General features: G+C 46.7%; 2 protein-coding genes across 2 annotated transcripts in view; one reads left to right on the top strand and one right to left on the bottom strand.

The window, feature by feature from the left end:
* LOC140719071 (uncharacterized) overlaps positions 1 to 22370 on the top strand; it is a 98419-nt gene that overhangs the window by 3689 nt on the left and 72360 nt on the right. The window contains exons 2-4 of the mRNA XM_073033447.1: positions 13803 to 13916; positions 15615 to 15649; positions 20978 to 21068. Of these exons, the coding sequence (XP_072889548.1) occupies positions 13820 to 13916; positions 15615 to 15649; positions 20978 to 21068 (223 nt within the window). The 5' untranslated portion in view covers positions 13803 to 13819. The remainder of the gene's footprint in view (positions 1 to 13802; positions 13917 to 15614; positions 15650 to 20977; positions 21069 to 22370) is intronic.
* LOC140719072 (cytidine deaminase-like) overlaps positions 1026 to 22370 on the bottom strand; it is a 36391-nt gene continuing 15046 nt past the window's right edge. Inside the window, exons 2-5 of the mRNA XM_073033448.1 lie at positions 6880 to 7030; positions 4416 to 4527; positions 3831 to 3882; positions 1026 to 1786 (exon numbers count right to left, since the gene is read on the bottom strand). Coding sequence (XP_072889549.1) covers positions 1691 to 1786; positions 3831 to 3882; positions 4416 to 4527; positions 6880 to 7024 — 405 coding nt within the window. The 5' untranslated portion in view covers positions 7025 to 7030 and the 3' untranslated portion in view covers positions 1026 to 1690. The remainder of the gene's footprint in view (positions 1787 to 3830; positions 3883 to 4415; positions 4528 to 6879; positions 7031 to 22370) is intronic.

Below are 22370 nucleotides of genomic sequence, written 5' to 3'. Positions count from 1 at the left end.
CACCTTCCCCTCTTTCCCCACCCCTTCCTCCATCATCCACTTGGACTGCCACTGGGTTCCCCCTTCTGTGTCTTTCTTCACTCCTACTCTCAACCCCGGTTGTTTAGATAGATAGATAGATACTTTATTCATCCCCATGGGGAAATTCAACTTTTTTTCCAATGTCCCATACACTTGTTGTAGCAAAACTACTTACATACAATACTTAACTCAGTAAAAAAAAATATGATATGCATCTAAATCACTATCTCAAAAAGCATTAATAATAGCTTTTAAAAAGTTCTTAAGTCCTGGCGGTAGAATTGTAAAGCCTAATGGCATTGGGGAGTATTGACCTCTTCATCCTGTCTGAGGAGCATTGCATCGATAGTAACCTGTCGCTGAAACTGCTTCTCTGTCTCTGGATGGTGCTATGTAGAGGATGTTCAGAGTTATCCATAATTGACCGTAGCCTACTCAGCGCCCTTCGCTCAGCTACCGATGTTAAACTCTCCAGTACTTTGCCCACGACAGAGCCCGCCTTCCTTACCAGCTTATTAAGACGTGAGGTGTCCCTCTTCTTAATGCTTCCTCCCCAACACGCCACCACAAAGAAGAGGGCGCTCTCCACAACTGACCTATAGAACATCTTCAGCATCTCACTACAGACATTGAATGACGCCAACCTTCTTAGGAAGTACAGTCGACTCTGTGCCTTCCTGCACAAGGCATCTGTGTTGGCAGTCCAGTCTAGCTTCTCGTCTAACTGTACTCCCAGATACTTGTAGGTCTTAACCTGCTCCACACATTCTCCATTAATGATCACTGGCTCCATATGAGGCCTAGATCTCCTAAAGTCCACCACCATCTCCTTGGTCTTGGTGATATTGAGACGCAGGTAGTTTGAGTTGCACCATATCACAAAGTCCTGTATCAGTTTCCTATACTCCTCCTCCTGTCCATTCCTGACACACCCCACTATGGCCGTGTCATCAGCGAACTTCTGCACATGGCAGGACTCCGAGTTAAATTGGAAGTCTGATGTGTACAGGGTGAACAGGACCGGAGAGAGTACGGTTCCCTGCGGCGCCCCTGTGCTGCTGACCACTGTGTCAGACCTACAGTCTCCCAACCTCACATACTGAGGTCTATCTGTCAAGTAGTCCACTATCCAATCCACCATGTGAGAGTCTACTCCCATCTCCGTTAGTTTGTGCCTTAAGATCTTGGGCTGGATGGTGTTAAAGGCACTAGAGAAGTCAAGGAATGTAATCCTCACAGCACAACTGACCCCCTCTAGGTGAGAGAATGATTTGTGCAGCAAATACGTGATAGCATCCTCCGCTCCCACCTTCTCCTTATACGCATTCTTGGATGCTCTTTCTAGTTCTCTCAACTAACAGTTGCAAGATGTGTAGAGACTGAGGATTTCACCAGTGAAATATTAATGTAAACACTCAGTGCCATTCTGGCATCTCATTTTGCATTCCGAAGTGAATACACTGAACCATTTGCATTGTATGAATGTGTATTGAAGTTTCTGGGCAACGGTACAATCATGATCAGCAGCACAGCGCCATTTCCTGCAGAATTAAATCCAAGTGAAAAAGTGGTCCCAAATGCCGTACTAAATCCGTACTTATCGGGATGACATTCCCGACCTAAACAAATTGGCCGGGAATTCACCCGGCATTTGGCCCGCTACCTGGCCTTACTTTCCGAAGGGCATCGGCAGGAGGTCGGCGATCATTATGGTCTTGCGGCTCCCGTCCTGCATGATCATGTGGACCTCTGTCTTGTCTCCAAACTGCCACAAGAAAGGTGGAGAGGGTCAGGGCAAAGTATTGCTGCCTTCTCTTTCAACTCTTGCATTCTCTGAAACAGGACTCTTATTCCCGGGGAGCAGATCCCAGGCTTTGCTGGGGGGGGGGGGGGGGTTAGGAGAAGCCGGTCTCGGGGTGGGGAAGGGGGAGGTTACCTCCAGTGTTGGAGGAGGCCACTCGAGTGGTCACTGGCAGACCCAGAACAACGTTGGAGAACACTGGAGGTGCTCAGCAGGTCGGCCAGCATCGAGGACGTAACAGAAACAATAGGGGGGGGGGTTGTCGATGTGGTATATTTGGGTTTTCAGATGGTACAAAGGTTGGTACATGAAATAACAGCTCATGGTAACGGGATGGATTGGAGATTGGTTAATGGCTCAAAAGCCAGAGAGTTGAGATTAATTGAACAACACAAAATGGAGGAACTCAGCAGGTCAGGAAACAGCTATGGAGGTGAATGAACAGTTGATATTTTGCGCCAAGACCCATCATCGGGATTAGAGTTGGAATTCACAGATCTTTTCACATTGGAGTGATGTAACTAGGAGTGCTCCAAAGCTAAGTTCTTGTTGTCAATTATTTGTGGAATCACAGAGCGCTCCCGCACGGAAACAGGCCTTTTGGCCCATCTAGCTGGACTTGTTATTCTGCCCAGTCATATCAACCCGTACATAGATCATGGCCCTCCATAGCCCTGTCATCCATGTACTTAGCCAAACTTCTCTTAAATGTTGCAATTAAACCGCATCCACCACTTTTCGTTGGCAGCTTGTTCTACACTTACACCCTCTGAGTAAAGAAATTCCCCCCCCTCAGTTTTCCCCTTAAATATTTTACCTTTTACCCTTCACCTATGAACCCTAATTCTAGTCTCACAGAACCTCAGTGGAAAAATCCCGCTTGCATGTACCCTATCTGTAACCATCATAATTTTGTATAAATATATCAAATCTCCTTTCAGTCTCCTATTTATGATTTGATATTAATCACCTGATGAAGTCAGGTAGCCAAGTTTGTTCAAGATCATTTGGGAGCATGCTTTCAGTGAGGATACTTGGATTGTCCAACGTGATGTAGATTGAGTGAGTGAGCGAAAACTGGAGAAACGCAGTTTAATGTGGGAAAGTGGGAGGTTAGGCACTTTGGTAAGAGGAATCTGAAGGTAGATGGCGATCTAACTGGAGAAAGATTGCATGTGAGCGAGGTACAGAGGGACCTAGATGTTCTTGTGCATGAATCACCAAAGGTTAGCGGGTACAGGCAGCAGGTGGTTAGGAAGAGAGATAGAGGGTTGAACTTTATTGTAAGAGGGCTGGAGTGAGAAAATAGGAAGTATTGTTACAATTGTACCAAGTGTTGGTGAGGCCACATCTGGATTTTTATGCTCAGTTCTGGTCTCCTTAATATAGAAAGGAAATGTTGGCGTTGGAGTTAGTTCAAAAGGTTAATTCATGAGGTGAAAGGGTTGTCCAGTCACTAACAGTTTAGGAATTAGCTCTGTATTCTTTGGCATTTAAAAGAAAGGTGATCCTATTGAAACATTTGCTTTTGGGAGAACCTGGAACGAGGAGACATAGTTACAACAGTAGGGGGCAGCAGTCATTTATCATTGAGAGTGTTGAATCTCTGGAATTCTTTGTCCCGGAGGGTAGTGGAGGTTGGATCACAACCAAAGGAAGAAGTAGACAAATTATTGAATGGTGAAAGAATTGAGGGACGTGGGGAACTGGCACAGAAGATGACACCAGCGGAAGGTCGACCATGATCGTACTGAATGATGGGACAGGCTTGAGGGGCCGAGTGGCCCACTCCTGCTCCTGTGTTGAAAGATACTGCTTCAGGTGGAAGTTCACAGTCACTGGGCCTTTCTCCCTGCAGATGCTGCCTGATCTGCTGGGTGATTGTGGCATTTCCCTGTTTTTATTTCAGACTCCCAGCATGTGTAGTTTCCACTGGGGGGGGGGGTTGAGTTTTCAGCTCAGCGCATTAATAATAGTACTTGCCAATATATTCAGACCGCGGCCTCACCTCTTTGAGCACCTGCCTGCAGCTACCACAGGGCACGTAGTCCCTTCTGTCACTGTAAGAGAGCAGAATGTGGTCAGGATGCCATTGTTAAAGTGTGTGTGATGTGTGTGTGATGTGTGTGTGATGTGTGTGTGATGTGTGTGTGTGTGTTATCCCTTCTCTTCTCACATCACTCCCTTTCTTTAACCAAGTGATCCCATTCACAGTTTGCGGAATCCTCTGTCCGGAAGACTCTGATCCTCTTGTATCGGATTCCACCGGCTGTCCTGTGGAGGAGCCCCTCCCACCCCACCTCAACTTCTTGCCTGTCCTGGTGCAAGCACCCCCGCTCTCAGTTCCCTTCTCAGCCAAGCATTGCTCTGCAAGGCAGCACATTCCAGACAGGGGAGTCACAGAGTGGGACCATCCCCCTGGTCTCGATCGCCTGCTCCATCCCATCTCCAACCCCCCCCCCCCCCCACTGCAGTCTGATCTTCCTTCAGAACGTCCCACACCGGACTCCGGGCCTGACGTCCAGCCAGCGCTTGCAACCGCAGGAAGTTACAGCTGCTCTGTCGCAGGTCAACAGACCCGCTGAGTCGTTACCTGCACACCGCCAGGGACTTGAACTTGGTGCAGCCTTCTGAGACGGCCTTGTAAATGGCAACGCACTCTGCACACGCGGACAACCCCGGGCAGGAGTTCTCGATGCTGCAACCTGGAACGGGGACGAGGCAAGTGAGACTGTTAGAATCTGTTGGATCCCTCCTTCCACGTGTCACCTCTCCCAGCTGCTTGCCTCATCCCTCCACCTACCCCCTCACCTATCACCTTGCCAGTTTGTACTCCCCAACTTCCTGATCAGGCTTCTGCCTCCAGTCCTGATGAACAGTCATGGCCCAAAATGTTGATGGCTTATTTCCTCCTTAGATGCTGCCTGAATTGTTGGGTTCCTCCAGTAATTTGTGTGTGATGTTCAAGATTTCCACAACCTGTCCTAGGGTACTTCCCCTGTCCCTCCCCCAAAGGGATTGCTCCCGGGTACTTCCCCTGTTAACCCCATGAGGGACCACCCTTGGGTTCTATCCCCCCTTCTACCCATGGGACTGCCCCGGGGTTCTATCCCCCCTCCCCCCCCCATGGGACTGCCTGGGGTTCTATCCCCCCTCCCTCCCCCCCCCCATGGGATTGCCTCGGGGTTCTATCCCCCCTTTCCCCCCCAATGGGGCTGCCCGGGGGTTCTATCCCCCCTTCTCCCCATGGGTCTGCCTCGGGGTTCTATCCCACCTTCACCTCCCTCCCCCACAGGGACTGTCCCTGGGTCCTACCCCAACTCATTCACCCACATGGACTGCCCCCGTGTTATCTCCCCTCTTTGCTCACCCACCATGTCTTCCTTTACAATCTGCCCCCCTCCCCCACTTCACCCAGTGTGACTGAGCTCAGACTTCCCCTCCTTGACCCCCGGGGACGGTTCTACCCTTCCCCAGTCACCGGAGGGGTCTCGTTCTAATTTATGAAAACTAGTGCCACACAACATGACACCCATAACACTTGTGCGGCAATAGACAGGGACCCGTGTACAGCTCTTCCTGCGGGCCTGTTCATCCTGTTTCAGGACTGGTTTGTTCCTATCTCCTGTTTACACCACAACTGTAAATCAGGTGCGGCAAATTACAAAGGGAGAGTCAAGGACGGGTGAAAGAGAACGGCTTGGGTTTAGATATAAGGGCAGGTGTAGTCACCTTTGTTCCACAATTCAATAAGGCAGTCCTCCTTCCTGAACTTTAATCTCTCGTTGTGCTCTAATATCAACCAGTCTCTGCTTTAGTCGTTAGTGTCGTACAGGTTACAATGGGTTTCTGTTCCTGAGAACGCTTCAGCAGAGCAGTCTGCAAATCGGAAATGAGGCCGTAGACCGAGTTCCCACCCCTCAGAAGATGTCTGTAGCAGCCAGCAAATCAAACCCTATCTGTCCCTCTAGTCTCCTAAACAGGCTGAACGTCAGTTGTGCATTTGTCAGATAGGGAGGATCTGCATCAAATTACTCGAGACACAAGTTTACAGTCTGTCTCAATCCCATTTGGCCATGTGCTAATCCGGCACTTTTGTTTGTTCCAGATATTTAAATAGATCAATCCTTGTTCATCAGAAGTCCAGAGGACAAAAAAACCATTTGGCTGAAACAAATGACTGAACAACTCCCACGTCCCAGTGTTGAGCACTGAAAACATTTGTTGCCTTTCCCTCATGTTAGTAGATAAGGAATCAAAACTCTTGCAGGGGTGTCAAACTCATTTTAGGTCACGGGCCGGATTGAGCAAAATGCAGCTTCATGCGGGCCGGATCAGTCGGACGCGTGCGAACGCAGCTTTCGTTGCCTCCGTTTTTTCAGCCTGCTCTCATGTGTCTCAGTCTCTGCTATAACTACAAAGTGTTTCACTTTACAAATTCCGTTTCTTATGAAGAAGACTGCCGAATAAACACTAAAAACCCTGAAAACCTGGTACCTGAATAAACTCAGCATTAGCCATATCATACGCCATAGGCGCTTCGATTACTGGGGCCAGCTTTAATAGTAATTAGATATTATCTCGCGGGCCAAAGATAATTCCACCGCGGGCCTTGAGTTTGACATATATGCTCTATAGTGTTTTCCAGGTGTGTAATCTTACATAACTGGTCTTAAAGCTGATTAATTTGTTGTCTCCACCCAACATATTTACTCAGTTGGCGCATTGTTCATAAGAGATGGGAGCAGAATTAGGCCATTTGGCCCATCGAGTGTACTCTGTCATTTCATAATGCCTGATCCATTTTTCCCTCTCAGCCCCAGTCTCCTGTCTTCTCCTCATCTCCTTCCACGCCCTGACTAATCAAGAATCTATCAACCTCTGCCTAAGTATATCCAACGACTTGCCCTCCACAGCTGCCTGAGGCGTTAAATTCCACACAGACTCACCACCCCCTGGCTAAAGAAATTCCTCCTCATCTCCGTTTAGCTCCATTACATGCAGTCTCGTCACCTGGGCGCACAGTTTGAGGGTAAGGTGCTGGTCAGATTACTCACCTGTGAACGTTTTTCCGTTCTCAGTCAGCAGAGCGGCCCCTGTCGAACACTTGGAATATGGAGAATAGGCACATCCCTTGGCCTCGTGGCTTTTCTTGATCAGCATTTCTACCTCATCTGATGTCTGGTCTGCGGGAGTGCACATCTTGCTCTGTCGCGCACAGGGATCAAGAGTTTTAGAAAGTGTTGCATTGGCCAACGGAGACCAGTGGGCAAGAGATACTAGAGCCTTAAGCCCCACGACACCAGGTTCAGAAGCTGCTACTTTCCTGCGACCATCAGTTCCTTGAACTGACCTACAGCACAACCCCAACCCTACCTCAGCAACAAAACATCACAGGTCACCTCTGGCACTGCCACGGACTTGTGCCTTCAGAATCAGGTTTAATATCAAACGGCATACGTCATGAAATGTCTGGACTTTGTGGCAGCGATACACAATAATAGAGAGAGAAAAGAAATGTGAATTACAGCAAGTATTAAATAATAAATAAGTAGTGCAAACACAGAAATAAAAAGTAGTGAGGTAGTGTCCATGGGCTGAATATCCCTTCAGATGTCGGTTGGTAGAAGGGAAGAAGCTGTTTTTTGTTTAATTGCATCAGCGTTCTGAACGGATAGTGAACCAACTCATGAACACTGCTTCACTAATTTTGTTCTCTTCTTTTGCACTACCTGTAAATTTTCTTATTCTAAATTTCTTATTGTAATTTATAGCATTTTTTTTTATGCATTGCACTGTACTGGTGCAAAACAGCAAACTTCACAACGTATGTCATCAATATTAATTCAATTCTGCATGCTTTGTAGTCTCCACTTTCTTCACCGTCTTGTATAATTCATGTGGAACTTTGGTCACGAGTGTTGTCTGAGGTCGCAGGTGCTGCAGTCAAGTTTCGACTTTTGCGCTCCTTACTGTGACACTAAGTGAATCGATTAGAGAGCGTGTCTTATGAGGGTCGGTTGAGCGAGCTAGGGCTTTTCTCTCTGGAGTGAATGAGGATGAGAGGTGACTTGATGGAGGTGTACAAGATGATAAGAGGCATCGATTGAGTGGACAGCCAGAGACTTTCTGCCAGGTCGGAAATGGCTAAGACCAGGCGACGTAATTTTAAGTTGAGTGGAGGGGAGTATTTGGGGGATGTCAGAGGTAAGTGTTTTTTTTAATGTATAGGGTAGTGGATGCATGGAACGCCCTGCCAAGTCAAGTCAAGTCACTTTTTATTGTCATTTCGACCATAACTGCTGGTACAGTACATAGTAAAAATGAGACAACTTTTTTCAGGACCATGGTGCTACATGAAACAGTACAAAAACTACACTGAACTACGTAAAAACTACACTAGACAACAGACCTACCCAGGACTGCATAAGTTGCATAAGACAGTGCAGGCATTACAATAAATAATAAATAAGACAATAGGCACAGTAGAGGGCAGTAAGTTGGTGTCAGTCCAGGCTCTGGGTATTGAGGAGTCTGATAGCTTGGGGGAAGAAACTGTTACATAGTCTCATCGTGAGAGCCCGAATGCTTCGGTGCCTTTTCCCAGATGGCAGGAGGGAGAAGAGTTTGTATGAAGGGTGTGTGGGGTCCTTCATAATGCTGTTCGCATTGCGGATGCAGCGTGTGGTGTAAATGTCTAATGGTGGGAAGAGAGACCCCGATGATCTTCCCAGCTGACCTCACTATCCGCTGCAGAGTCTTGCAAACCAAGATGGTGCAATTTCCAAACCAGGCAGTGATGCAGCTGCTCAGGATGCTCTCAATACAACCCCTGTAGAATGTGGTGAGGATGGGGGGTGGGAGATGGACTTTCCTCAGCCTTCGCAGAAAGTAGAGACTCTGCTGGGCTTTCTTTGCTATGGAGCTGGTGTTGAGGGACCAGGTGACATTCTCCGCCAGGGGTGGTGGTAGTGGCAGATTCATTAGGGACACTTAAGAGACTCTTAGATAGGTCTTAGATGGATGATAGAAAAATGAAGGGCTTTATGGGAGGGGAGGGTTAAATTGATTTTAGAGCAGATGAAAAGGTCAGCACAACATTGTGGGCTGAAGGGCCTGTACTGTTCTGTGCTCCACCACAGACATCGCTAGAGGCCAGAATCAACTATAGATTTCTTGAGCTGTGAGATGGCAGCTTTACTTAACTTAAAGGAAGACATGGTGAATTAGCGGCTACTTCAGATAATGGCATTCAACAGTCCAGTCTCTCAACAACTGGAGATTATTGACTGTGTTATGGCCAAGAATGTAGGTAAAAGCTGTTGACATAAATATGAAACTCTTAGATGGGCACATGGATGACAGAAAATGAAGGGCTATGTGGCAGGGAAGGGTTAAAAGGTTGGCACAGTGTTGTGGGCTGAATGGCCTGTTCTGGGCTGCAATGTCCTTTGTGCTGGAAGAATTTGCTTTTGCCGCTTTGTGGTAAAGTGGCAACCTAACTGTTCCTTAATACAGAACCCTTGACATCCTCATCAAGTGAGGGCGACAGGAGAGGGGTGAGGAAGTTGGGTGGGGGTGCTACCAGTTAGGAACCCGCCCCCACTGCATTGCTCCCACAAGAAAGAGCAACCCGTACTGTGCAAGCAAAGGGCATCGTCCCACCGGCTGACTTGCACCCAGCGTCAGACAAGTGAGAGGAGGGTCAGATCTCAAGAGTCCCCTGCATTGTTGAGTGGCAATGGACCACGTTTGTCCATCCATTACTGAGCATCATTAAATCATCACCTCCAAGGAAATCTAAAGTTAGCCCTCCAACTCACAGCCAGTAATACTATCAAACTTGAATTAACATTGGCATTTGCAGCCAGTGTTAGACCATTGAAACAGAGAATATGTATAATTATAGTGGGTTGCCCCCTGTGACGATCTTCCCAAATTCCACTTACAGTAAAGGTGCTGTTGAACAATCCAAATCGAATCTGTGTTAACCTTTCTGGCCCAAGTCCAACTGACCCCAAGCGTACAGTAATGGTGTTTGGGCTGTCAAGGCAACAAGTCCAAATATAGAGAGGGTCGACATAAAAAGGAGGGCAGATGATTACACAACAATGGATGACAATGACTGCCTAATGGGACCATTCCCTCCATATATGGAGCGTATGCTTACAGCTCCCACCAAGTCGTTGCTGATGGGACAGGAGCTGTGATATCATATGAATCATAGTAGAGCCTAGACCTGAAACGTTAGTTGTCCATTTCCCACCATAGATGCTGCCTGACCTGCTGAGTTTCTCCAGCACTTGTTTGCCGACAACAGTAAATGGCCACATTCCAGATTCAAGATTCAAAAACTTTATTGTCATTCTAACCGTACGTCAGCTCTGCAGGGCAGAGTGAGACAGCGTTTCCCAGGAGCAGTGCAATCATAACATAACAAACGCAACACTAAATAATAAACATAACAATAAATAGTAAAACACAACAGCCACATGTCAGTTAAAATCAAGTTATAAGTGTCCAGTGCAAGTTAAAAGCGTCCAAAGCAGAGTCAGGTAGAGCAGCTGTTTAGCAGTCTGACTGCCTGTGGGAGGAAGCTGTTTAGTAGCCTTGTGGTTTTAGTTTTGATGCTCCTGTAACGTTTACCTGATGGCAGAAGAACAAACAGTTCATGGAGAGGGTGTGAGGGGTCTTTAATGATGTACCGTGTCTTCTGGAGACATCGACTCTGAAAGAGGTCTTGGACAGAGGGTAGGGAGACCCCAATAACCTTCTCTGCTCCCCTGACCACCCTCTGCAAGGTTTTTTTGTCCACATTCATCCACAGCCTTTGTAATTCAGGGCAGACAAGTTAATTTTAAGTGCAATTTTAGGAGTACAAGATAAATTTGTGAATATTCTCTGATCTCATTCGGTAGTCAGTGCTGTTTAGGGGGCTTATATTGGCTGTTTATTATATTGAAAGAAAACTTGTATTTTCCAGCTGATCATAAACACAAGAGATTCTGCAGATGCTGGAAATCCAGAGTAACGCACACAAAATGCTTGAGGAACTCAGCAAGTTAGGCAGCATTTCTGGAAAGGAATAAGCAGTCGATGCTTTGGGCCGAGATCTCTCATCAGGACTGTCCAGCTGATCTTTGCTTCGAAACAAGTCCAGCTCACACCTGACTGACGTACTGGCCTTTAGTCCCGCATTCTGATTCTCTTGCTTTCTTGGAGAGGGCCGTCCACAATATCGAACTTAATTCAACCACGTAATCTATGCGGGTGATTCAGTTCCCGTGTCTTGGCACAATCCGATAAATGGTGCACCTTTTCCCGTCATTTATGACTCACCCTCAAATAGCACATTCGTTCCTCTGGCACTTCATGATGCAGGAGCCCAGAATTAGAAAGCTATTTTCCACCACTCACAGTCCAAGCTTTGTATAGTAATGACAGTGGATTATGATGTCTGGTTGCCACTGCCTTTAAGAAGCAGGATGTAGCATCGGAGGGGGTCCTGAGGATGTTCCCAGGATTGGAGGGTGCTATGGGTTTACACAGGAATCAATGGGAAGTTTAATTGCTATTTGTAATATTCTAGGAGAGCGGCTGATCGAGCAGTTCCAGAGCTGGGTGGAGGGTACAATACGAGCTGATAGAGGAGGGGTACAGGGGTTTGGTTGGCTGTTCGCTCTTCGGAACCTACTGTCCCCTTGGCATTACGAGGGGCTGCAAAGAGCATCACATAGCTGCTGAGCGAGCCTCCAGATGGTGTGACCAGTGCTGCTGGGACACAAACCAGGACCTGATCAACCCTGGCTGGGTCACCTGGGCGAGGGTATCCGAAACGCCCGATTACCCCAGGTTGCGTCACTGATGATGTGCCCCGGCGCATCCTAGGGTGTATCTCGGCAGATTTGGTATAGAGGCAACTAATTATTTCAGAATGGAATCAGAATCTGCTTTATTACCACTAACTTAAGTGGTGTGAAATTTGTTTTGTGGCGGCAGTACAGTGCAAAGAGTTAACATTGCATAAACATTAAACGGTGCAAAGATGAGGAATAACCAGAAAGTGTTTATGTACCATTCAGAAATCTGAAGTATCTGTTTCTGAATTGTTGGGGGTGGATCTTCAGGCTCCTGTACCACCTTCCCTGATGGTAGTAATGAGGAAAGGTCCTGGTCTGGAGGGTGAGGGGCTTTCTTGAGACACCACCTCTTGAAGGTATCCTTGATGGTGGGGAGTTAATAATTAGGGGATTACCCTGAAAATAGTAAGTCTTGCAGGGATGTGAGGAGAGTTCACAAAGAGCTCTCGAACATAAGGTAGTTGAGTTTGAAACCCCTGTCTTGCTGAGGAAGTGAAACCCTGGTCTTGGATAGGAAGTGAGGAGTGGGATGGGTGTGACGAGCTCTTTTTCTTAACCACATTTTTTTTGAAAGTGGCTTCTTCCTGTGATGTGTGTGAAGGTAAAACCTGCAAATCTGTAATGTCACTTGATCTCTGTGAAGTGCCAGTCCGGAAATATTCCGAATATATTGATCGGTATGGGTTAAAGTCTATAGGCTCATCAGGCCAGAGCTTATGCCAGTTTCCATGGCGTGCAGCGACTGAGAGTCTATGCCAGTCTATCGCGAGGTTAACCCCCAGCATTTTGCCAGTACCCGTTTTCAGCTGGGTAGACTGGAGCAATGTGTGGTTGTGCCTGGCTCAAGGACACAACACGCTGCCTTGGCTGGGACTCGAAGTCACGACCTTCAGATTGCTAGTCCAACGCCTTAACCACTTGGCCACGTGCCTCACATCGATCGGTATGATTGGTATTAGAGTGACACATCCTGTAAATAAACAGGCCGTCTGCCCACTGAGTCAGGTGCTGACCATCAAGTGCCTGTTTTGGGGGGGGGGGGGGTGGGGTGTGTGTGTGTGTGTGTGTGTGTGTGTGTCTCTGTGTGTGTGAGAGACAAAATAACAGGAAGACCTTTTTGCACCACTAACAATCAGCATTTCTGCTGGCAACCAAACAGGAAAACAGCCAGCTAACCAACTCGGACAATAACATTTGATGTGAAGTCAGAGATTCACCAGTTATAAAGCTGTCAGAATGAGACTCACCAGTCGGGGTGAGGGAGCAATCCACGGATCAAAGGCTTCAGGGTAACCTGACATGAGAAGTCAAGGTCGAGCTTATTGTCATCCGTACAAGTACAGGTGTGACTAAAAACCAACACAGCGGCATCACAGCCACATAGCATGAGACCAACAGCATTCACACGAAAATCATAAATTACATATAAATTAGACATTTTTACTAGAAAGAGCACGACTAGAACAAACAAAAATGCCCAGCGTAGTGCAAAGTGGTTCACAGCGTTGCTATACCGAGGTAACGATGAGGTTTGTGCAGCGTGTTGAAGAACTGAATGATTGAAGGCTGGTAACTGTTCTTGAACCTGGCGGTATGGGACTTCAGGCTTCTCTACCTCCTTCCTGATGGTAGGTGTGAGAAGTCGGCATGGCCCGGGTGGTGCCTTAAGATGACAGATGCAGCCTTCTTAAAGCAGCACCTCATGTAGATACTGATATTGGGGATTGTGTCTGTGATGTATTGGAGAGAGCCTGCGTCTCCGTGCAGCTCTGTATGTTTCTGCACATTCAGATTTCTGTACTAAACCATGACACTTTCAACAGTATGTCTGGAAGCACAGCAGATTGGTGTAGATCCAGCTATCATGCATTAAATGATATATCGACCAGGGTAAGAGTGCATCACTGGGCAGAGAGTAGAGGGATGGATCCATTACATACCTAAGGACTTCGTGGACAGGGAGGCTCCAGATAAGACAGTTGGAGAGAGTGGGTCTTATTTACGAATTATAGCAAACCATTGGACAGGGAAGAACTAGAAAGACATCAGAGGTAGATAGTTTAAACGAAAGACTTGCTCTTTCTGAGATTAAGAGACTAACGTCCTCCACATTATTCCAGCAGGAGGTCTCGCCTACATGAGGATGGAGTGTCCCATGTGTGGACTAGAGTTACCCATCGCCATACTTGAATACCATGCGTGGGAGTGCACTGGACGTGAAGAACCCGATGAAGGTGAGGCTGAATGCCAGTGGAAAACATGGGCTGTCACAGGACACTGCAGGTGCAAATAACACTGGACAACTAATTTTTTAGAAAGTGTTGCTTCCTCAGAATTTTTTTTTTTTGCTTGTGATAGAACGCTTGAAGCAGAACACAAATATAATTTCAGACTAATTGTACCGCTTAGGAATTTGGAGAAACAAGAAATTAACTTTTATTGAATATAATGCATTTAATTGCATAATGGTGCTGATGCTTTGCAGTAGTTCAACTAAACTAAAAATGTTTTGTTGATGATTTTCATTTGTACTCAGTGTCTGAGGCTTCTTACTTAAGTGTCCGACAATAATCAGCCAGCAGTGATGGATTCCATTTGCCCTGAAACTGTTTCTCCATGACCACAATGTCCTGGTGAAACCTTTCACCGTGCTCGTCACTGACAGCGCGAAACTTTGCAGGGACGAAGTCTAAGTGGGAATGCGGAAAATGAACCTTTATTGACATGTTGTACTTCACGGATTTGTATGTTTGAAGGATGTTGTCAACCATGTTTGGTGCTCTGTAGTTGCCAAGAAAATTTTCAACAGCATCCTTGAATGCCTTCCATGTGATTTTCTCCGGTCCCACTAGAAGTTCTTCAAATTGCCTGTCATTGATGATCTGTTTGATTTGTGGACCAACAGGTAATTTGTGGATTATCTGTACTGTAATCCGTTGTGCGAACCACTGTATTCTTCCATTGTGGTTATGATCCCGAGATTGCCAAGAGTTTGTGGGAAGCTGCACAATTTTTAAGGATACTCTGTGACTACTCTTCTGGCATTTCTTCTGTCTATCAAAAACAGGACTCCAACCAGAGTCTCTCTTTTTTTTTAAGGATATCAGGCTTGCAAATCAATAATTAGGGTAATTAGTGGCATTAATCTGGAGAGGACACGGATGTTAGGTATACTAATCCTGTGGACTTTTGGATATACAGTCGGTCCTCCTTATCCGCGGGGGATTGGTTCCGAGACCCCCGCGGATACCAAAAAATGCGGATGCACAAGTCCCTTATTTAACCTGAATCAGTGCGGTGGCCTTTAGGACCCAGCGGAACCCCGGACTTTATTTAACATGTCTCAGAGCGGTGGACATTAGGACCCGGTGCAGCTCTGAATCCGCGGTGTTTCTGTTCACGAAAATAATCACAATCACGATTAAAAATAAGGTGGAAGTAATAAAGCGATCGGAAAGAGGTGAAACGCCATCGGTCATTGGAAAAGCGTTAGGCTACAGTCAGTCAACGATCGGAACAATTTTAATGGAGCATGTGAAAGGCCCTGCCCCGATGAAAGCTACAATTATCACTAAGCAATGCAATGGTTTAATTATTGAAATATGTATGTTTCGTAAGTGTTTTATATGCATAGAAAGGTAAAATATGTACTATATACTAAGAAAAACGTTTGACTAACTGACGCTAAATAATACCAGAACCTAATACAATGTAAATGCTATATAAATAGTTGTTATACTGTATTGTTTAGGGAATAATAACAAGAAAAAATAGTCTGTACATACTCAAACAACAAGTGCTGGAGAGAGAACTTCCGGGTTTTCCCGATCCGCGGTTGGTTGAATCCGCGCACGTGGAACCCGTAGATAAGGAGGGCCGACTGTAATGGCGATAATTATGTTCTAATCACTGATTTTCGTTTTGCTTTTAAGGTTCATTGACCGGAGAAAACGCAGTGCCAAGTGCCGTAAGTTAATCTCATACGCTTTTCTCCTTTGTTGGTGAGGCCTCTTGAAAATATGGGTTTTGGGCATTTAGAACCTACCCCGAAGACCCCATTAGTCTGTCAAATCACATGGGGGGGGGGGCAAACAGACTCCACTTTCAGTGGACCTTTCATACTATAGCAATGGACTCGATCTTTAAATCTACCTCATCGTGGCCCTTGCACCTTATTTGGACGTGGTGAGGGTGTTTCCAACCGTGGGGGAGTCTAGACTCCGAGGTCACAGCCTCAGAACAGAAGGGTGTTCCCTAACAGAGAAGAGGAGGAGTTTCTTTAGCCAGAGGGTGGTGAATCTGTGGAACTCATTGCCACAGACGGCTGTGGAGACCAAGCCATTGGGTACATTTAAAGTGGAGGTTGGTAAAGGGCATTGAGGAGAGAAGGCAGGAGAATGTATGAGAGAGAAAATAAATCAGTCATGATCAAATGGCTTAATTCTGCTCTTGTGTCTTAAAGTGTTATTTGTCTACCTGTAATGCATTTTCTCTGCAAGCGTAACACCAATGTCTGCATTCTGTTTTGTACTACCTCAATGTATTTGTATTTGGAGTGGTGTGTCGGGATGGCATGGAAGCAAAGCTTTTCACTTCATCTTGATGCATGTGGCAGCAATAAACCAGTTACTGGGCACCACCAGCAACGCACCGTGATAACCAATCCCAATTAGCCAGCGCAAGTCAGTATCATCAGCCCAGCCAGCACTTTTCACGTCTCCCCGTGGAATGGGTTTTCGGTAGGGTACAGTTTCACATACTCTGCACGTTCCGCTGCCACAGGAAGGTAGGGGACCAGTGGCCTAGCCGGCAGAGCTGCTGCCTCACAACGCCAGCATCCCAGGTTCAATCCGGTCTTTGGCTGCCACCCCTGTGCAGTTTGCATGCTCTCCGTGTGAGCTTCCTTTGGGAGCTCTTTTTAAAGAAATTTCCCCAAATCCCAAAGGCTGTTACGTTACTTGTCCGCTCTATATTGCCCCAAGTCTGCAGCTGAATCTTTGGGTGGGGGGGGGGGTGGGTGGTGGCAGGGATAAAAATGAGATTCATGAAGGATAAAGACTCAATGGGCCAAAGGATCTGTTCCCATGGGGTATCTTGCTATGACTCCCTGCCTAAGCAAACACTTACTCGAGCCTGTCCTGCTCTGTTCAGTATGAACATAGCTTCATTTTCCTGCTAGATCTCCATAATCCATTGTGTGAAAAGTCTATCTCATCTTTAAGCACACGGAATGCCTGTGGCTGTGGCTGTCAAGAACTCCAATTCTCACGTAGGCAGAAAGTAGCCTGTGCCCCTACTAGATCAATGATATACAGTTGCTGGTAAGTCGAATGCCAATTTGCCGTGAATAACAGTTAATTTGAATGGTTCCAAAACGGTGTAATCGGCCCATGCTGACATTTATGCTTCATTCAAGCCTCCTCTTTCATTTTTAGCTAAGTTTCAGTGTCATCTCTTCATCCCTAATCTGTTCAACCACTCACTGTGGGAGCAAGTTCCACAGGCCTCCCACTATTTCCTCTAAATTCCACGTTGAATTTCTTGGTGGCTGTTTTATAGCATTGGCGTCTGGTTATGTTGTCCCCATAAATGGAAACATATTTTTCAATCTCTCCTTGAGTTAAACCGTTCATAATTGTAAAACCTCAAGTAGGTCACCCCTCAGCCCGCCTTTCTCAAGGAAGAAAAAGACTGCTCATCTTCTCCTAATATGTACACACCTATGTCTTGGGTATCATCCTTGTAAATCTTCTCTGCTCTCTGTCACCATTCCTCTCACCCCTGGAAACTCTGTATCCTTGTTTGTTTAGCAATACAGTGTAGAACAGGCCCTCCCTGACCCTTCGAGCCATGCTGCCCAGCAACCCACCTATTTAACCCTAGCCTAATCACAGGACAATTTACAATGACCAATATGACCTACCAACCAGTACGTCTTAGGACTGTGGGAGGAAACCGGAGCCTCCCGGATACTAACTCCTTATGCTGTTGCAGCTTGGTGTGTTGGAGCTCAGAGGTCAAATATCAAAGTACGTATGCAGAATACAACTCCGAGGTTCGTCTTCTCCAGATAGTCATAGAATAAAGAAAACCATATAAATATTTGAAAGAAAGACATCAGTTACCCCCACTCGAAAAGGAAGAGATTAAAAAACACAAACCCCCGAACACCCCCAACCCCTCTTTGCACAAAAACTTAACAGATTATCCAAACTCCCAGCCCGCCAATCGGCAGCAAGAAAGAATAGGTGAGAACACACAAAAAAAAACATAGGACTAAAAGAGGCCAATATGAACTACAGTCCAATCCATAAACCTCAAAACTTCAGTAACATTTCTGAGAGCATCAGGACCCAGCGACTGTGAATTCTGAACTCTGCCCGGAGTTGCAATAATGTTGAGCTAACTGCCACACTACCAAGGCGCCAGTTCTCTACGTGTATTCCAATCAAGGTTGGATGCAAGCTTAGTGTAATTAGTGCAATATAAAACTTGCTGAAAATAAACTCCTGGTACTTTTTGTGTGTGTATATAGAGAGAGAGAACACAAGTAAAAGGTACCATCTATATATATGTATGTATATAGTAACTTTCCAACCTGTGGTGCAAGTCGTCAGTATATTTGTGCCTCAAGTTTGCAGCATTCACTTGGTCTTCTGAAATGCACCATCTTGTACCTATCTTGTCTTTCATTTGTCAATAATTGGTGCATTAAGTATTTACGCAGATCATCAAGCATCATTTATGGAGAGGAATAGACAGTCGATGTCCCCTCCATAGATGCTGCCCAATCTGCAGAGTTCCTCCAGAATTTTGTGTGCGCTGCCTCGGATTTCGAGCTGCAGAATCTCTTGTATTCGGTGTTAAAGTCTTTGAGTTATTACAGTTCTCTTAAGTACTGTAACGAGTCTTTGAGTTATTACAGTTCTCTTAAGTACTTTGACGAGTTTAGATATAGCAATTTTAATTTGTTGTTGTTCAGTCGTTAATTTGAGTCCCACTCTTTGTGCCCTCATGGACTGTAGGGTCCATAACGTTTTCATGGCAAGGTACGGGAGTAGATTGTAAGGCCCTTCTTCCTCACAGATACCCGCCTGGGTTTGAACTCAGGACCTTCTGCCTCAAAGTCCAGTGCTGATGCCACTACACCACCAGCCGGCCCAGCAATTTTAATTACAGAATCTAAATTTTTGATGTAAGTTGTGAACAGCTTTGGGGCCAGCATTAATTCCCTGCTATTGAACACTATCAGAACGTTAGAACTCAAGAAAATAGGAGCAGGAGTAGGCCATTCAGCCCCTCAAGCCTGCCCTGTATTCAAAATGATGATGGATGATTTGTCCCATGACCCAGCTGTCCAGTCACCTTCATCCACTGTGAACAGCAGCCTTTCACTTGTACTCTGCTCTCTGTCAATGCCAGCTGGCAAACCTTCCTCAGCGCCACATTGGCAAATAGAGCTGCCATTTCACAGCTCCTGTGACCCGAGTTCCATCGGGACATCTGATGCTGTCTGTGTAGAGTCTGCACGCGCTCCCTGTGACTGGACAGGTCTCCCGCATCCCAAGGAAGTGAAAACTGACTACTCTGAATGGTCTCTCGTGTAGATGGGTAGTGAAATCTGGGGGAAGTTGATGGGAGTGCGGGGTGAATTAAAGTAGGATTGCTGTAAATGGGTCAGCAGGGACCCAATGGGCCAAAGGGCCTTTTTCTGTGCAATATGATTCATAGATTGGTTTATTATTGTCATATGTGCCAAGTTGCAGAGAAATACTTGTCTTGCATACTTTGAGGTACAATGAAAAATCTTCAATTCAAGTTTAATTGTCATTCAACCATACAGGAATACTCGCAAACACAGACAAACAAGACAGTGTTACTACAGGGTCAAAGTGCAAAACATAATACCAACAGGTACACACCGCACAAAGAACGCATAGCACGTACAAGATAAAAAAGATACAGCCTCTCAGTAAAAGAGCCCCATACAATGCCAATCAGATCTGCTGATGACCACAACAGAGCTTGTCTTCTGCTGAATGAACACCAGGGGGCAGCACCTACCCCAGCCTGGACACTGCGCCACACTGCCCCCGGTGGAGCACTCTGGCTCTGACACCTCTCTCCCAGCGGCTGGAGGCGGGCGACACCATGGCTCGAGGCCCAGTCCTTCCACTTACAAGACAGCAAGCACATGTAGAATATAAATAATAAAATCACAGAAAACACACATGTATATAGTCCATACTTCTGCCAAGTGAACACTTGGGGTGGGGGCAGCACCAAATCCAGCCCGGGTGCTGCGCCAGTGGAGCGCACTGGCTTCGACGTCTCTCTCCCTGCGGCCATAACGGGCGACACCGCACACCTCAACGTTACACATTAGGGACCATTTGGAGGAATCAACCTGCACATATTTAGGACGAGGGAGAAAACTGGAGCACCTGGAGAGACCACGGAGATTCTATGAATTTTCTGCTGTTTGTCCTCGCTCTTCATTCTGACCTTGATCTATTTTATCTACGGTACCATTCTTTTACTTTCCTGTTAGCTGCTCAAAGGAGCTCATGGTCATCCTCTGCGACCAAGGAAGGCCCCATTGGTGCCGCTCGTTCGGACCACTGGATCTGGACTTCTGAGGTTGAGAGAGTGGAAATACCCCAGTGCAATGGTCACTCCTATTATCGTTGGCCATGATGGACACACAGCAGCTCAAAGAAATTGGTCAACCAAATTCACTTTGGATTTCTGATGTTTTTCACACACTATTCGCCTTGATCTTTCTTTTCGACTTAGAGTTTCCCTCGTTCCAGACTTTCATCTCTCCCCTCACTAACCACCGTCTGGTTTAAAGCATCGCCGATTTGCGCACACACACACACAGAAAGGGGCTGCATCATGTGAGCTGTCATGACCTAAGCAACTTTAAACCACCTGTTGTGGAGGTCTTCCCTGTGAGGGGCAAGGGACAGTAAAGTTGTCAGGTTTCCTGTACAGGCCACTGAGGGATGATTGATGGGAAGAGTTTGCCTCCTGTTGTTTGGGGGTTAATGTTACACACGCAAAATGCTGGAGGATCTCAGCAGGCCGGGCAGCATCTACGAAAAGGAGTAAACAGTCAACGTTTCGGGCCGAGACCCTTCGGCAGGGCTTGGCCCCCGATGTCGACTGTACTCTTTTTCCACAGACGCTACCTGGCCTGCTGGGTTCCTCCAGCATTTTGTGCTTGTTACGTAGCTTTCCAGCATCTGCAGATCTTCCCTTGTTTGTGGGGGTTAATGTTCTTGTCTTTCAGCAGGTAGCCTGTACCCCTGACGTCCAGCAAGCTGAGGAAGGGGAACCTGCTTCCCCATCAGAGACATCTGAGGTTCCACACCCTGACACAGGTAACATCAGCAACCGCCCTGTGTGTCAACCGCCCTGTGTGTCAACCGCCCTGTGTGTCAACAGCCCTGTGTGTCAACAGCCCTGTGTGTCAACCGCCCTGTGTGTCAACCGCCCTGTGTGTCAACCGCCCTGTGTGTCAACCGCCCTGCCATTCTCCGTAAATCATTTTCCTTGCCGTCTTGGGCCAGGTGGATTGTAAGAGCAGGGTGTCGGGACGAGAGGCGAGGGTCGGACTGATTCTGCTTGGTGTTCTGCAACACTTACTCTGCCCCTCAGTGCATGGAGACCAAAGCCGCTCTGGGCCTCGTGTCCGAGGACTCACTTTAGTTCTAAACGCTGTTTGCACAATTGGGTTTTTTTCTCTCTCTCACCGCACATTGGGTGCTTGTCTTTGTTTTTAAACGGGTTCTTTTGGGTTGCTTGTTCTGTGGCTGCCTGTCAGGAGATACTTTATTGTCACCAAACAATTGATACTAGAGCGTACAATCATCACAGTGATATTTGATCCTGTGCTTCGCACTCCCTGGAGTACAAACCGAAGTAAATATAATAAAAATTTAAATTATGAATCATGATTAGAAAATAGAAAAGGGAAAGTAAGGTAGTGCAAGTCAGGTCCGGATATTTGGAAGGTACGGCCCAGATCCGGGTCAGGATCCGTTCAGCAATCTTATCACAGTTGGAAAGAAGCTGTTCCCAAATCTGGCCGTATGAATCTTCAAGCTCCTGAACCTTCTGCCGGAGGGAAGAGGGACAAAAAGTGTGTTGGCTGAGTGGGTCGTGTCCTTGATTATCCTGACAGCACTGCTCCGACAGCGTGCGGTGTAAGGTGAGTCCAAGGATGAAAGATCAGTTTGTGTGATGTGCTGGGCTATGTTCACGATCTTCTGCAGCTTCTTCCGGTCTTGGACAGGACAACTTCCATACCAGGTTGTGATGCACCCTAGAAGAATGTTTTCTACGCTGCAGCTATAAAAATTAGTGAGGGTTTTAGGGGACAGGCCAAATCTCTTCAGCTTTCTCAGGAAGTAAAGGTGCTGGTGGGCCTTCTTGGCAGTGGACTCTGCTTGGTTAGACCAAGTCAGGTAATTTGTGATATTCACCCCGAGGAACTTAAAGCTTTTGACCTGTTCCACCTGCGCACCACCGATGTAGATGGGGTTGTGCGGTCCGCTACTCCTTCTGAAGCCAACAACCAATTCCTTCGTCTTGCTGACGTTGAGGGATAGGTTATTGTCTTCGCACCATGCCACCAGGTTCTTAATTTCCTCTCTGTACTCATACTCATCATTACCCAAGAT

The sequence above is a fragment of the Hemitrygon akajei genome, chromosome 31 (genome assembly GCF_048418815.1).
Source record: "Hemitrygon akajei chromosome 31, sHemAka1.3, whole genome shotgun sequence".
Classification (NCBI taxonomy): domain Eukaryota; kingdom Metazoa; phylum Chordata; class Chondrichthyes; order Myliobatiformes; family Dasyatidae; genus Hemitrygon; species Hemitrygon akajei.
The sequence above is the reverse complement of the archived record's forward strand: the minus strand, read 5'-3'. Positions and strand labels throughout refer to the sequence as shown.